The 14,383-nt window shown below is 43.0% G+C and overlaps 1 protein-coding gene across 1 annotated transcript in view; it reads left to right on the top strand.

Moving 5' to 3' along the window:
* Window positions 1-1,351: 1,351 nt before the first annotated feature.
* ACSM1 (acyl-CoA synthetase medium chain family member 1) overlaps window positions 1,352-14,383 on the top strand; it is a gene marked incomplete at both ends in the record, with an annotated part of 30,051 nt that continues 17,019 nt past the window's right edge. Inside the window, 5 exons of the mRNA XM_080913012.1 lie at window positions 1,352-1,543; window positions 6,307-6,517; window positions 9,317-9,524; window positions 10,933-11,073; window positions 12,366-12,525. Of these exons, the coding sequence (XP_080769138.1) occupies window positions 1,352-1,543; window positions 6,307-6,517; window positions 9,317-9,524; window positions 10,933-11,073; window positions 12,366-12,525 (912 nt within the window). The remainder of the gene's footprint in view (window positions 1,544-6,306; window positions 6,518-9,316; window positions 9,525-10,932; window positions 11,074-12,365; window positions 12,526-14,383) is intronic.

Here is a 14,383-nt window from a genome sequence, read left to right as displayed (position 1 = left end):
GACCATGGCCACGTGCATAGACAAGTGTCCTATCATTGAGCTATGTACCTAGTTATTTCATTTACTTACGAAATGTCTGCTTGTTCTGCCTTTGAGGAAAGCAGTTAATATTTAAAGAAGACCCTGAGGTCATGCAGAAATCTATGTAGAAACTTAGCCATTATAGGAAAAAAAAATGGCCAGTCAGAGACTGCACCCAGAGCCTGCCCTTGTACCACACTCAATTGCACACCCAACACCCTTGCATCGTTATCAGCTCAGACAACCCCATCCAGTCTTTAACATTTAATCCCAACCTCTGATTGTGTGGTCACTCAAACACAGGATTCAGATTTGGTGGTGGGAGCTTGGAGAGGGGATGTGGCTGTGGAGCACAGGCCATTCTAGGATTTGTTTTATTATCTAGGCTGCCCCTGAATTCACAATCTCACTGAAATATCACTGGCACTCCATTCCTTGCATTGACTTTGGTGGACTTGGAAATGCTGCCCAGGACACTATCCTAGGAAGGATCCTGGGGCCACACAACATCAGTAGGAAGAAGCTGAGACACTGTCTAATCTGAGGGTGGGTGTGTAGCTGTGGGAATCCATACAGAATCCCACAGAACCCAGGGTAAGGTAGTAGTAGCAGAAAAGCAGAGAGGCAGAGGGCAGAGGGAAAGAGGGTCAGGGAGACCTTGGCAACAGTGTAAGCCAGAGACTGAATAGCTCACAGACTCTCACTACGCTCATCTTCGTGTCTCTGAGCATCTGCTTTATTTACTTCACATGATAGAAGTCATAACCTTGGAAATTTCCTCCAACTTTTCACTTTAGGGCTATTCTAGTTGGAGACAGTCTGAGCTACTTTTCACCATTTTGAAAGGGATTGTGATCAATTTTAGCGTGCTTAAAATCACAAGGATGACTATTCTAATTTTGACCTGTCATCAGCCATGGGGACAGAAATTAGATGATGATTTGACAGTTTCCATGGAAACTACACTGTCAGCCTTGATGGAAAGGTTCCCAGAGTAAAGATAATCTGACCCATGGCACAGGGTTTGTAAAAGGGATGACCACAGAGCTACCACCCTAGGATCAAATCAGAGGGACTTGCAAGAATCTTCCAGAAATGTGCCTCAATCTAATGTAGCAGCAGCAACAGGCCTTAAGTGGCATTTTATACCTGTGGCTTCTCAGTTGGGTAGGAAAATCCCCATCTGAGGTGATTCTAGCAATGGAACAGGATCCCTCGTCAACACTGCACAGAGAAGGTTCCTGCAGGCTGATTGGCATGTCAACCATGTCTTCTCAAGGCAGCCGGTGACTTGAAGGTTCTGTGTCTCCTACCAGAGGACAGCCTTAATATGCAGTGGCTGAAGAGGTTCCAGATTTCATCGGGCATCTTCAAATTCTTCCACGGCTTCTCCCTGAGCCCTCTACAGGTGTACAGACAGTTGTTTTCAGGAGTTGGCGCTCAAAGATGGAATGACTATGATTCGCCTGAGGAGTTTAACTTTGCAAGTGACGTCCTGGACTACTGGGCTCAAATGGAGGAGGTAAGTGGGGCATTGTGGCCGAGCATTGGGACCTGGAATGGCCAGACAGCAGGGGTATGCATAGATTCTCTAGAGACACAGAAGGACCTACAGCTTCTTCGAGTGGAAAGGGTTTGATGTCTAGTCTGTGTGTCTTCTCGCTTCTCTGAGGTTCAGTGGGTTGTTGTTATTGCTGCTGCTGTTGTTACTGTTGTTCTATTTTCTTTCTGTGAAACGGGTTAATTTATTTCTAAAACTCACCCGGACAGTGGGTAAAAGTATCTGCTCCATATTTATTCTCCCATAACTACGAGCTAGTGAGAAGGTTCGTGGAAACCTGAGTTCTCACCCTCAGTTAGTGGGAGAGTCTAAAATCCAGTCCAGCCCATTGACTGTCAGCCATGCCTTGAGAGGGGAAAGACTTTCAGACTGAGCACAAGAGCATCTGCCATGTTTATATAAATCAACGCATCATCCTACGAAGGTGGCAAGTCTCCCTGGGGTCCTCCATGTCAGGTACATTCTTGAGAGTAGCTTCAGGAGGATTTTCCCAGAGACATAGTCCTGTGGCCTGCAGAGGCATCATGTGTATCTGGAGAAAATCTACCTTGGTCTGGCCTTTCCCTGGACATAAATGGATGCAAAAGTAGTAGCAGCATTGGGATCGTCTGCAGACAGGTGTGACGTTGGGAGCCACTCAGCTGAACCTACCCAGAACTGGTCTTTGTATGGAGACAGTTCACCGGAAATGAAGTTGGGGGAGGGTTGTAAATGTTAACTTCCCCTATATGCATACACTCACATGTTACTGTTAAAGGCCAATATTGCCTCCTCTACACCTTTCTATCCACCATCTTCTTCTCTCAGGACTTTTCACAATTATGCAAAAACAAAAACAAAGAGAAAACAATAAAACCCACAGCCCTGTCATGGAGGAAATGCTTCTGTTCCTTGTCAACCACTTTGCATTTGATTTTCTTCTTTTCTCATTTTCCCATTTTCCAGATGAATAAACCAGGGATCTGAGAGCACAAATGGCCTGCTTAAATCTCCTGCCTATCTATGACATGGGGGAACAGGTTTGGATCCAAGCAGACTGATTTCATGATTCAGCATTTAGCGTAGCCTCACATCTGAGGGGTCAAAGCACCTCTGCCTCAGTGATAAATGGGCTTTCTTCATTTCCCAGACCATACGTGTAGTTAGTATTGGAAGTGTGATCTGTGCTGGGAAAGAAGAGCACAGTGATAAAGAAACAGTGGTGTCAGCGTGTTCTGTGTTTTCTCCATAAAGTTCTCATTAGTGAGTTCACACACCAGCTTATGGGGTTAACGACCAAGTAAATGATCCTCTAGGAAAGTCCAAGATGTCTGGATTTCATAACATCATCATTGGCCATTTCATCTGTATCTCCAACCTCTGTCCCGTTTACAAGCTCTCCTATCCCGTCAAGATTCAAATAGCTTGGATCTGTCTGTGTCAACATTTCTAACTGCCTCGCTCAAGATTACTAATTCAGACCCATTCACCGATAGCCTGCAGTGACCTTTGTCCATCAGTTAACACTCGTGGGATGAGTTAGCATGGGCCCCTCCCCTCTCAGCACTCCTGTGAAGCCTCTGCTTTCTGCAGCACATCTTGTGAGTCTCTAGCAAGCACCGCTCAGAAACTGATCTGCGGTCCAAGCAACAGCACTGCCCCAAACTGGCAATGCATCTATCCACATGTTTAGTTAGTTACAGTTATAGTTACAGTTGTTAGAGTTGGAGTCGGAGTCCTAAAGCAGCCCCCAAATGTATTCATGGGAGGCCACATTCCCATGACCTTCTTATTCTCTCTTACACACTTCACTCATTTGTTCATTCATAGAATTAAACCTTGATCAGTACCCAGCATGGGGATAGGACAACAAATGAGACACACAAGTCTCCATTTTCCTTGTCATTTTCTGTTCCTTTCTTCATGCCGTTACTTTATGTTATTGAGTGTTCTGTGACGACACTCGTGCCTTTCCCCCATGTCTCTTATGTTTATTCTATATATATTTTCCTTGTGCTTACCATGAGAACTGCACATAATATTCTATAGCAACAACAGTCTATTTTTAACTGAACATCTTGGCTTCAATCACCCTAGAAACCCTCCTTCTCCACAGCTTTACCCCATTCAACCCCAACCTTATACTCCTGATGTCACAAATTCCACTTCCTTTGGACACTTTAACATGGGTTTGTCGTTGTCTTTTAAATATAAATGAAGAATAAAAGTAGAGGCCAATGAGATGACTCACCAGGTAAAGGTGCTTGCTGCTGCCAAACCTCACCACCAGAGTTATATCCCCTGGATCCACATGGGAGAAGAGCACACACTCCTGAATGCTGTCCTCTGAAATTCATGTGCATGTTGTAGCATGCACAAAGATAAACACCTGAGCACGCGCCCACCCACCCACCCACCCACCCACACACACACACACACACAAGTAAATAATTATATGATACTATTTTAAATAATGAAGTTACACGCCAAAAATATAACAATAATGGTCTCACAGTCTTACAAGGGTCTCCATGTTAATAAGAGAACATTGTCTTTTCCTACTTGTTAATGTTCAGTTCCTTTCATTTCAAGGTGAGGACTCTTGGAATATCTTGTAAGGCAGGTTTGGCTGTGATGAACCCCTCCTGTTTGAACTGTCTATGAATATTTTAATTACTCCCTCACATTTGAAAACTGTTAAGTAATTGGTCGTGTTGACTCTTGTCTCTCTCTCTCTCTCTCTCTCTCTCTCTCTCTCTCTCTCTCTCTCTCTCTCTCTCTCTCTCTCTCACACACACACACACACACACACACACACACACTCCACCCTCCCCTCTCTTTCCCTCTGCACTTCAAATATATGATCTCAGGTCCTCCCACCTTGCAAACATGCTGACAACTTGACGGACAGTCCCTTTGAGGGTCTCTTAGTCTTGGACACCATGAGTCGCTTTTCTGTCAGACATTCAAGATCAGACTGTGCCTCCAGCCTTCGTGCATTAATTACAATTCCCACAGATATCTTTGGAATTCCCCTGGAGTTGTTGAGCTGTTTGTATTAGATTATGTGGGTCTTTCCTTAAACTCAGCAGTTTGGGATCCATTATTTCTTCAGATAACCTGTAAGGCTCTGGCTTCCCCTGAGACTCCTAGACTATGCACATGGGTCTGGAAACCCTGGGGGATTCCTCATTCTTGCTCTTTATGGGCAAGTTTCAAATTACCTACACTCAACTTCATCCAATTGTTTCTTGTAGCTGTTGGATCTCTTGCTGAACCTTCCACCTCACACTTATTCAATTACTGGATTCTGAGGCCTAGATTTTGATGCATCTCTCTTTTAGAAGGTTACCCCTCTGTTGGCATTGCCATTGGATTCGTTTGGAGTGTTTCAGATCCTCTTTTGATCTTTGTGTCTTTCTTTAGCTGGTTGAGCACATTTAATACAGATATTAAAAACAAAACCTAAAAACAAACAAACAAAACAAAACGCACCTGTTTAATAAACAAGGTCCATACAGCTTGGGTTCCTGTTTGGGGGATCTGTTCCATCCCTTTGAATAGATAATATCTCTCTTGTTTTGTTTATTTGTTTTTGTATGCCTGTGGTGATTGATTGAATGTTGGACATGTGGGGAAAAAAGCACCTCGTTTTTCAGTCATGCAGACTAACTCATGTAAAGGATGATGGTTGTTAATGTGGCTAGGTGAGGGCTCCATGCCATCTGAAGCCTTCCTGACACTTGCCTTCCGTGGTACTATCTGTGTCCACTGTGCGAGCTTTTTGCATTTACATGGTCCATGTTACTAACCCCAGTTCCCTTTTAGGAATTGACCTGTGCTTCTTCTCATGACGTTGGCAGTTCTGTTGTGTTCCTTGCTCTATCATCTCTTGACCATAGGTGCCCAACGATCTTTAAAGCACAGATCCTGCTACCCAAACAAAGATAGCCACCCTGAGAGTCAAACTATGATGGTGTTCCCCTGTGACCTTCGGGCAGGAGAGAAAGCAGTTCACCCAGTGTCTCCTAAATAGGCCAGGACACAGCAAACAAGCTCCAGCCTTTTCCAGGAGCCAGAAATGGCTTCCCCTTGGTTTCACTGTACCACACCACAGGTGTGAGAACAAGGGCAGAAAGAGTAACACAATCTGCCCCCCATTCTGAGTATAGCTTTAGCTGCTAAACTGTTGCAGGCCCTTCTCTGATTTCTAGGGTTTTCATGAAACTACTTTGGCCAATCTCTTATTGTTTTTGGTATTTCTGAGAGGACATAAGAACCAGTAGATTTCTTCTATTCTGTGTTCATATCCTAATCCCTAGTAATACCTTAATTTTAAAATGTTGCCTAAACATTTAGCCATGACTTTAGCCTCTTTCCTTTGATGTTGATACTATTTTATTGAGCAACTACTTTGTGCCAGACACTGTTAATATGTTTTTTTTTTTTACTTAAATCTCACTGTCATTTAGGCAATATTGTTGTCCCCATTTCACAAATGGAAAACGAAGGCAAAGAGAGAAAATCTTGTCTAAATGAACCCAGAACAGACAAAAGGAGAAGCAGAATTGTTTGTCTTCAGTCGAAAGCCTAAAGAGTTTTTGTGGTCACATGTGACTTGGGTGTAGTCCCCAATTCATTCCCTACTTCTCTGGAGTCTGTCAATGTCATGGAATGTGATTATGGAAGTGAGTCCTCCTCTTTCTTGAAATCAGAAGTGATGTTTGGTATCTAATCTTAACCAGGAAGGCAAGAGAGGACCAGGTCCAGCCTTTTGGTGGGTGAATGGCCAAGGAGATGAAACAAAGTGGAGCTTCAGAGAGCTGAGGGACCTCAGCCGCCGTACAGCCAACATCCTTGAGCAGACTTGTGGCCTGCAGCAAGGAGATCGCCTGGCCTTGATTCTGCCTCGGGTGCCCGAGTGGTGGCTGGTGACAGTGGGCTGCATTCGAACAGGTCAGTGATTCACACACAGGACCCATTGGACCTCAGTGCTGGGCCGGCAGATGCTGTGGATGCAGCCTAGAACAAATGAAGCTCTGGGGCTCCAGTCTTGGTGTCCATAATGGAACCACAGAGGAAGCCTCTCTCCCTCCCTCTGAGATCGGACAGCTCAGCTGGAGACAAAACATGGTCCTTTCTTCATATCTTCCTTATTCTTCAAGTCCATCTTTCTCCCACTCCCACGTGTTCACACACCTTCTTTCTCTTTCCCTAGCACTCTGGAATGAATAAGCTCTAAACATAATATCATGCGCCCCTCTCTTCCTGTTGAAGAATCTGTTGTGGATATTGTGAAACCCACAAGTGAGCACAGGCACATAAAACTGCTAAAACCCAAGATGTCCCCTTCACAAACTCAGGGGTGAGATATGATACAAGGCTAGCTTCACTGCATTATAGTTGCCCATACACTAGTGGCAAACTTTCTTTGATTATCCAAACAATATCCTTTAGAGCCAGTTCCTCTTTAAATCCAACCGAGACTTGTGCGTTGTCTATAGTAGTGAGATCTGCTCTGTTGCCTTAATCTACAGTGATTCGAACTTTTCTGCACGGCAACACATTTTTGAGGCATCCAAGTCAGTGGTTTTGCAGAATACAGCTCAGTTTTGGGATTTATGATTCTTCCTCTGTAGTTCTCCTCAGCTGAGCTGTGTTTGTCTACAATCCTACAAAGCAAGGTAATGCCTTCCTCGGTGCACATGAGAGTGTGGAGTGTGCTTTTTCCCCACACCGGGGATAAATATTTCATCACTTAAGTCAAGCAGTATCTACCTGCCTTCCCCTGCATGGTGCTGTGAATCTTTTTCTTCCCAGTAGACTCCTTTATAATTCGGCTCATCAATAGCTCGTTACTGCATCGAGTGCTACTATTGTGGCCTTAAAGGAAGGTTTTCCATTTGAATCATAACATCAACATGTTTATAATTAAAAATCATGCATAGAGATTTCCCTTCCTTTTATAGTTACTTATCCACGTTTATGTATAATTTAGAATCCACAAGGGGCTTTGTATTTCAGGCTCTCACTGCTGTGACTAAGAATTGAGGAAGCATCAAACTAAAGGCAGAAGTTTGCCTGGTCTCATGATTTCAGCTCCTGGCTCTGTTGCTACCTGAGGCAGATCATTGTGGGTACATGTGGACAACTCATGGAACCAGGAAACAAAACACAGGGTTAGAAAGAGATCAGAAACATGATAACCTTTAATGACACTTCCAATGACTCACTTCAGCAAAGACCCCTCCCCCAATAGTTCATCCAATTATGAGTCCATCTATAGGTTAGTCTGTTCCTTAGATCACAGACTTTGTCATCCAAACACCTTTCAACACCTTTGATCTACAAGCAGGGGACGCAGACTTTAACAGATGAGCCTTTTGGAGGACGTTTCATATGCAAACCACGGCAGAACTCATGTATACTGTTCTTGCAATCATCTTCCTCATCTCAGCATGCATATTTTGTGACATGTCTTTCTTCTCTTCTGCCCTCCCTTCCTGCTTTCTTCTCTTCTTTTCTTTTTCCTTTCCCTTCATTACCTACCAGAGTACAATGTGTAATCAAAAACTAATAGCACAGGAAAAGAGAACATAGGAAGAAAAACTATGTTTCTATAACCAAGAAATGGATAATAGGAAGCCAAAGTCTATACAGCTTAGTTCTCTGAAGTGAGCAGAATTAAAGAAGGCTACAAGCAAAGAAAGGTGGTCCAGCAATGGGTTTCCCACATGCAAATACACCTACTTAGGAGTAACACACACACACATACACACACACACACACACACACACACACACACACACACACAAAGGCATGCATGCACACATACACATGAACATGCATACACATACATGCACAATTGCATGCACACACAGACACACACGCACACACAAATGTGCCCACAGTGCTCCCACATACATACATACATACATACATACATACATACATACATACATACATACATACATACATTTTGAAAGAGATAAGTTAATAGAAAGAAAGTCAGATAAAGAGTGGGAGGTGCCTTCAATGGCAGGATAAGGAGTAGGATATCTTCCTAGAGACAGCAGGCACAGGTGTTTCTGCAGAGAAGAGATGTGGAGGGAAATGGGCTGTGCTCTGTGGACTTGAGGTGGTAGGGATTCAGAACAGGGCATCTAGTAAGGATGCGATTTTCATGGAGCAGCCATGCTTGAACACACTGGTGCTAGTTCATGGAGCAGCCATGCTTGAACACACTGGTGCTAGTTATGCTGGCGTTGATAAAGAGAACATAGAGAAACATGCAGAGGACAATGTGGCTAAACTTGAGGTAAAAGAAACAAAGAATGTTCTAAATGACTTCAAGAGACTAATGGAGAAGAAGAAGAAATGGACCAGGGAGTATTGAGATGAAGTCAGTCCTGAATGTCAGCAATGCTGTCCAAATAGCTACTAATACCTAATCTGGCCTAATGTGTGCAACCTGAGATCCATCTACCTTCTGTTTGAACTCATCTAGAATAGAAAGGATTAGGGAAGAGCCTACAATTTTTATGTTTGTAGGTATCAGTTGGAGATATTATTAAGATTCTGGTTATGAGTGTGTGATTATGAGGATAAGATTTGTCACAAGATGTGAGACTCTCTATCCCCCATGGTGTCGATGGTCAGTGGGCCATACTTTGCACAGTATTGTGGGAATTCTCAGCAGATGATCCAGGCCTAAACACATGGATGTAAAAGCAAGCCATCCTTTCTCCCCCTCAGGGGTCATTTTCATGCCTGGGACTACTCAACTGAAAGCCAAGGACATTCTCTACCGACTACAAATGTCTCAAGCCAAAGCCATTGTGACCATAGATAGCCTTGTCCCAGAGGTGGAATCTGTGGCACCTGAGTGTCCTGGTCTGAAAATCAAGCTGGTGGTGTCTGATCACAAGCACGAAGGGTGGCTTAACTTCCGGACACTGATAAAGTAAGTTTCCAATCTGATAAGTGTGGTTCCTAAGTACAGAATAAGGGAGGAAACCATTTACTTCCAAGCACTGAGAGACAAGTAGCCGGTACAAGAGGCCTTTTAGACTGGATGCTAAACACTCTCTTCCTAGTCAGGACATCCATTTGCTGTATAACCCTAGGCTTCTTGCTTCTCCTCCTTGATTTCATTGGCCCTTGGTTCCTTGTCTGAAAAGTCAGGAAGCTGAACTTCCATGTTTTGTCATTACAGTACACTTATCCCAGAGGCCGAGCAAAGCAGTGTTGTAAAGTCTGAAGACAAGTTGCATATTCCATGTAAAGAACCTTTTTACATATAAAAATGCATATATGAAGAAGTTCAATGAAAAATGAATATTCAAGGTGAAATGTGAAGCTTCAAAAACAGCTTAAACATGGTGTGGTTATGCACTTTAATCTGAGACTCAGGAAGCAGGAGCAGGTGGATCTCTACGAGTTCACAGTGCTAGTCTACATAGCAAGTTCCAGGACAGCCAGGGACCCATGGCGAGATCATTTCTCAAAATCAAACAAGAATAAGAATAAGAAACTAAATTTCTAATTTCAGTGGGATAGCAGAAGAATAGCAACCCTAGGAGTCACTATTTCCTATATCCTGAGTACCTTTGGGGACACCTTACCAGCAAGCTTAAGGTACTACTGAAGAAAGATTTTCCCCACCCCACCCCCATCACCAACACTCAGGAAAAACTTCTGTTAACATTCAGACTCCAAAAACTCAGCATGTGCAAGGCTTGCTTCCTTGAAGCAATATCTCCATTTCTGAAGCTATTTGTTTCAATAGTAAAGTCAAATGACCTTTGATAAAGTCAGGGACTTTACTGAAAACTGTTTAAGATCAAGAAAATGTTTGGAAAATAATTCAGATTACCCAGTTAGCATGGCCCCATGGCTTGCTTAGTAAGGCCAGCAGTACTGCTGTTCCTCGGTGTTAAGTAGACAGCAGAGACTTGTTTTCAAAAAAAAAAAAAAAAAACTAGACAGCTTATTTCTACAATTAGAAAAGGTTCAGAGCATCCTTTTGGAAGATGCTCCTAAGAACAAGTAGATCAAAGGGATGAAGCCTCCCCTGCTTCCCACCCAGAGCTGATGAGAGCATCTAATAAGTTCCCATTTCCCACTCACTTAAAGAGGGGCCGCAGTATAGACAGTACTAGATAAGTGTTATGTAATGTCTTAGTCCATATACTTTTTCAAATGTTTCTATTAAAGACACACCAGGCCCTTTGGGAAACTTTCACTGCCCTCTAGCCGTGCAGATTTTCAGATTCCCTACTTGATACTTCATGTGTGTTGTTTCATCATCAGAAGATGGGAAAGCAACAGTGTGATATTTTTTTCTTCTTTTGCCTTGAATCGTTTTGCAGATCAGTATCCCCAGACCATACCTGTATTAAGTCAAAGATGAAGGATCCTATGGCCATCTTTTTCACCAGCGGGACCACAGGCTACCCCAAAATGGCAAAGCACAACCAGGGACTTGCCTTCCGGTCTTGTATCCCTTCATGGTAGGGAAAGAACACTTACTTAAAGGCGGGGCCCCAGCTCTGAGGCAAAGGGTGTGTTCACTTGTGCATTTCCAGGTGCTGGCACTCTGAATCGAAGTGTCTCCATCCCCTTCCCTGCTTCTGTTCTCTGAAGGTCTGAGAGATGAAAGTCTGAGATCTGAAATGCTACCTGACATAGGCTCAGGGTGACATAAGAGACTCCTCTGGGTTCTGCAGGGCACTCTCATAAAAGGGCATCTTGCAAGCCACCGGAATAACAAGTCACTGTGTCTCTCAGAGTGGATGAAAGACAAAATGTTCTCTAAGTGTCACTTGCCCTGAGAACCCTTCCCCCTCTCTCTTATGAGAAAAATAGTCTTGGCATTTCTCACTAATGAAGTGCCTGAAACTGAGCTACAATAGGTCTGACTTGAATATATATATGGGTGGGTGGGTAAAAGTGGCAAATGCCTTTAATCTCTGTAATTGAGAGACAGAGGTAGTTGGCTCTCCATACGTTTGAGGCCAGCCTGGTCTACAGAGTGACACTGAGGACAACCAAGGCTACATAAAAACTCTGTTTCAACTCACACAGAGAAGGGGGAGGGAGAAGGGGAGGGAGAGAGAGAGAAAGGTGAGGTGAGATGGGGGGGGGACAAAAGCTAAGCCTTGGCGAATCATTTTAGTGATGTTAAGCCAATCACTTCCACCCTTGTTCTCTTCCTCTCTATTAGTAATATTAAGAACAGACTGAGTATCATTCTCTAAGTTATCAACCAACATAGGAGCAAGAAAAGACAAACAAGCAAGGACCCCTTCTTTTCTTTTTCTGACAATTATCCTTTGACTAATTGCCTCCTCGATGCAAAGAATGAAAAGCCAAAACTCTTTAAGCCAAACTGTGAATGAGAGATTTATTGGTTCATGACCTAGAACGGTCCAGGGTTAGGCATCAGTCATTTCTGGTTAGATTGGCTTTTCACCGTGCCATATCGCCACTGTTTCTGCTATATGAATGCTTCCAGAATCACCAAGTCCTGCATCATTGACTGGTCCGGACCCAGCAAGACAGCAAAACAATCTGCTCCATCTTTGCTAGCAAAGTCTGAGGGGTCATTAGCAGGAAATTAATTCAGTAACTGTGTCCAGGAGGCATGACATGGTGAGAAACCTTTGGTACCCAGGAGCCCACAGACAGATCACTTAAAATGAATGGGAGGGGTGATTCCTTGGCTGAAAATATCTTCACAACCCCTGCTGGCATGCTCCCATGGTGCCATGGCTGAGGCCACTGTTTGTTTTTATCAAATTAGCAGAAAATTGTTGAACCTGAAGACATCTGACATCTTGTGGTGCATGTCAGACCCAGGATGGATTCTGGCTACTGTGGGGTGCATGATCGAACCATGGACATCAGGAGCTACACTCTTCATCCACCACCTCCCTCAGTTCGACCCCAAAGTCATTATAGAGGTAAGAAGACACACTTCGTGGAATCAAAACCATCTCAGAGGAAATGTGTGCTTCCCAAAGCTGACCTCAGCTAAGGAAGATTCAATTAAACCCAAGAAGGCTGCATAATTAAAGTGACCCTGGCTCTAGGCTGTTCATAATATCAGGATCAGATCATGATGTCAGCTGAAATAGATGCATATTTCTGGGATATTCCTCAGATCTATGGATCATACTTTTTGGATAGAAAGCCTATAATATGGATGTTGATGGGGTAAAACAATGAGGCTAAGCCCAAATTCCTAGGTCCTGGCTCTGCTAGGGCCACATAGCAGGTCTGGGTATGTGGGAGTAGGGGGATAGGGTGTTACTCATTATAATAACATTTTGAACATTATACGTGTTCAAAAATAAGGCATTGGAATATGACAAGCCTAGCTTTTTATTCCACCATTGGATATTGATTAGCATGTTAGTCACCAATCAAACCTCAACTTCCTTATCTGTCAAGGAGACTTCTGAAATATAATTTTATTTATTTCATGATAATATCATACATGTATACAATGTATTTTGGTCAAATCCAACCCCCACTGCCTCCCCTCCAATGTCCGTCACCACTTCTTGCTTTCAATCATATCTACTCTTTTTTTTTTTTTTTTTAACCACTGAGTCCAATTAATCCTGCCAGTGTATGGATAGATGTAGGGCTATTGTTACTGAGACTCACAACTTGTCAGAATATAGAGAATAAAATACCATAAAGTCTTTAGTCCTAAATGGAACACTATTACACACACACACACACACACACACACACACACACACACACAGCTCAGAGATCATCGTGGAAAAGAAGATAAAATAACTACCTTCTGAATTGCCTTTTATCATCGTGATAAAACACCATGCCTAAAAGTAACTTAAAGAGGAAAGGATTTCTTTGACTTGCATATGCTGTTCACAATCTGTCATGAAAGGAAGACAGGGAAGAAACTCAAGTTAGGAATGTGGAGGCAGAAACTGAAGCAGAGACCATGGATGGGTGCTGCTTTCTGATTTGTTCCCCATGGCTTGCTCAGCCTGCTGTGTTTTACTACTCAGAACCGAATGCTCAGGTTTGGAACCATGTATAGAGGTCTGAACCCTCCTATATCGATGATTAATCAAGAAAATACCCTTAAAGATTTGCCTATAGCCCAATCTAATAGAGACATTTTTTTCAACTGAGCTTTACTTTTTCCAGATGACCTTAGCCTGTGTCAAGTTGACAAAACTCTAAGCAGGACAGACTTAAAGAGCCAAAGGTCGTGGAACACTGCTGTGAAAACCATACCCAATAACTTATAAACTATAACCTATAACCAAGACATGTAGAACATAATAAACTTATATATTTAAGACTAGTCATGCATAAAGATGTACTTACAATTAAAATATACAGACAATTTTTTCTTACTTTCTCCAGTTGTAATTTTAAGGCAGGAACACCTGGCTACCTGTTGAACCCAGTTCTCATGGGCACAGAAATATTTGCAGCACTAGACATTAGTTTTCCTACCAGAAAAACTGAGATGCTCCTGGTGTACCATTAAGAGCAACTTGTACCAATGATTAAACAACTACTGCTTGCTGTCATCTTGATTCACTGCCAGAAGAGGGTTTTTTTCCACCAGTGTTAAGCTCCTAGCTGCAGGTACAGGACTTTTAAGAATAATACCAGTTTAGAAATCCCCGTGTTAAGACTTGGTTAAGAGTAAATAGAAAGCAGATTAAGTTTGGCTCGTGTCTCTGTTGTACACTTAATCTGTTCCCATTGGTGAGGGTATTCAATTGTGGCAGGGGATTTGCATTGTCTAATATTCATGTTCTAACTTAT

Source organism: Micromys minutus, assembly GCF_963924665.1.
Source record: "Micromys minutus genome assembly, chromosome: 2".
NCBI lineage: Eukaryota > Metazoa > Chordata > Mammalia > Rodentia > Muridae > Micromys > Micromys minutus.
This window is presented reverse-complemented; position numbering and strand designations above follow the sequence as displayed.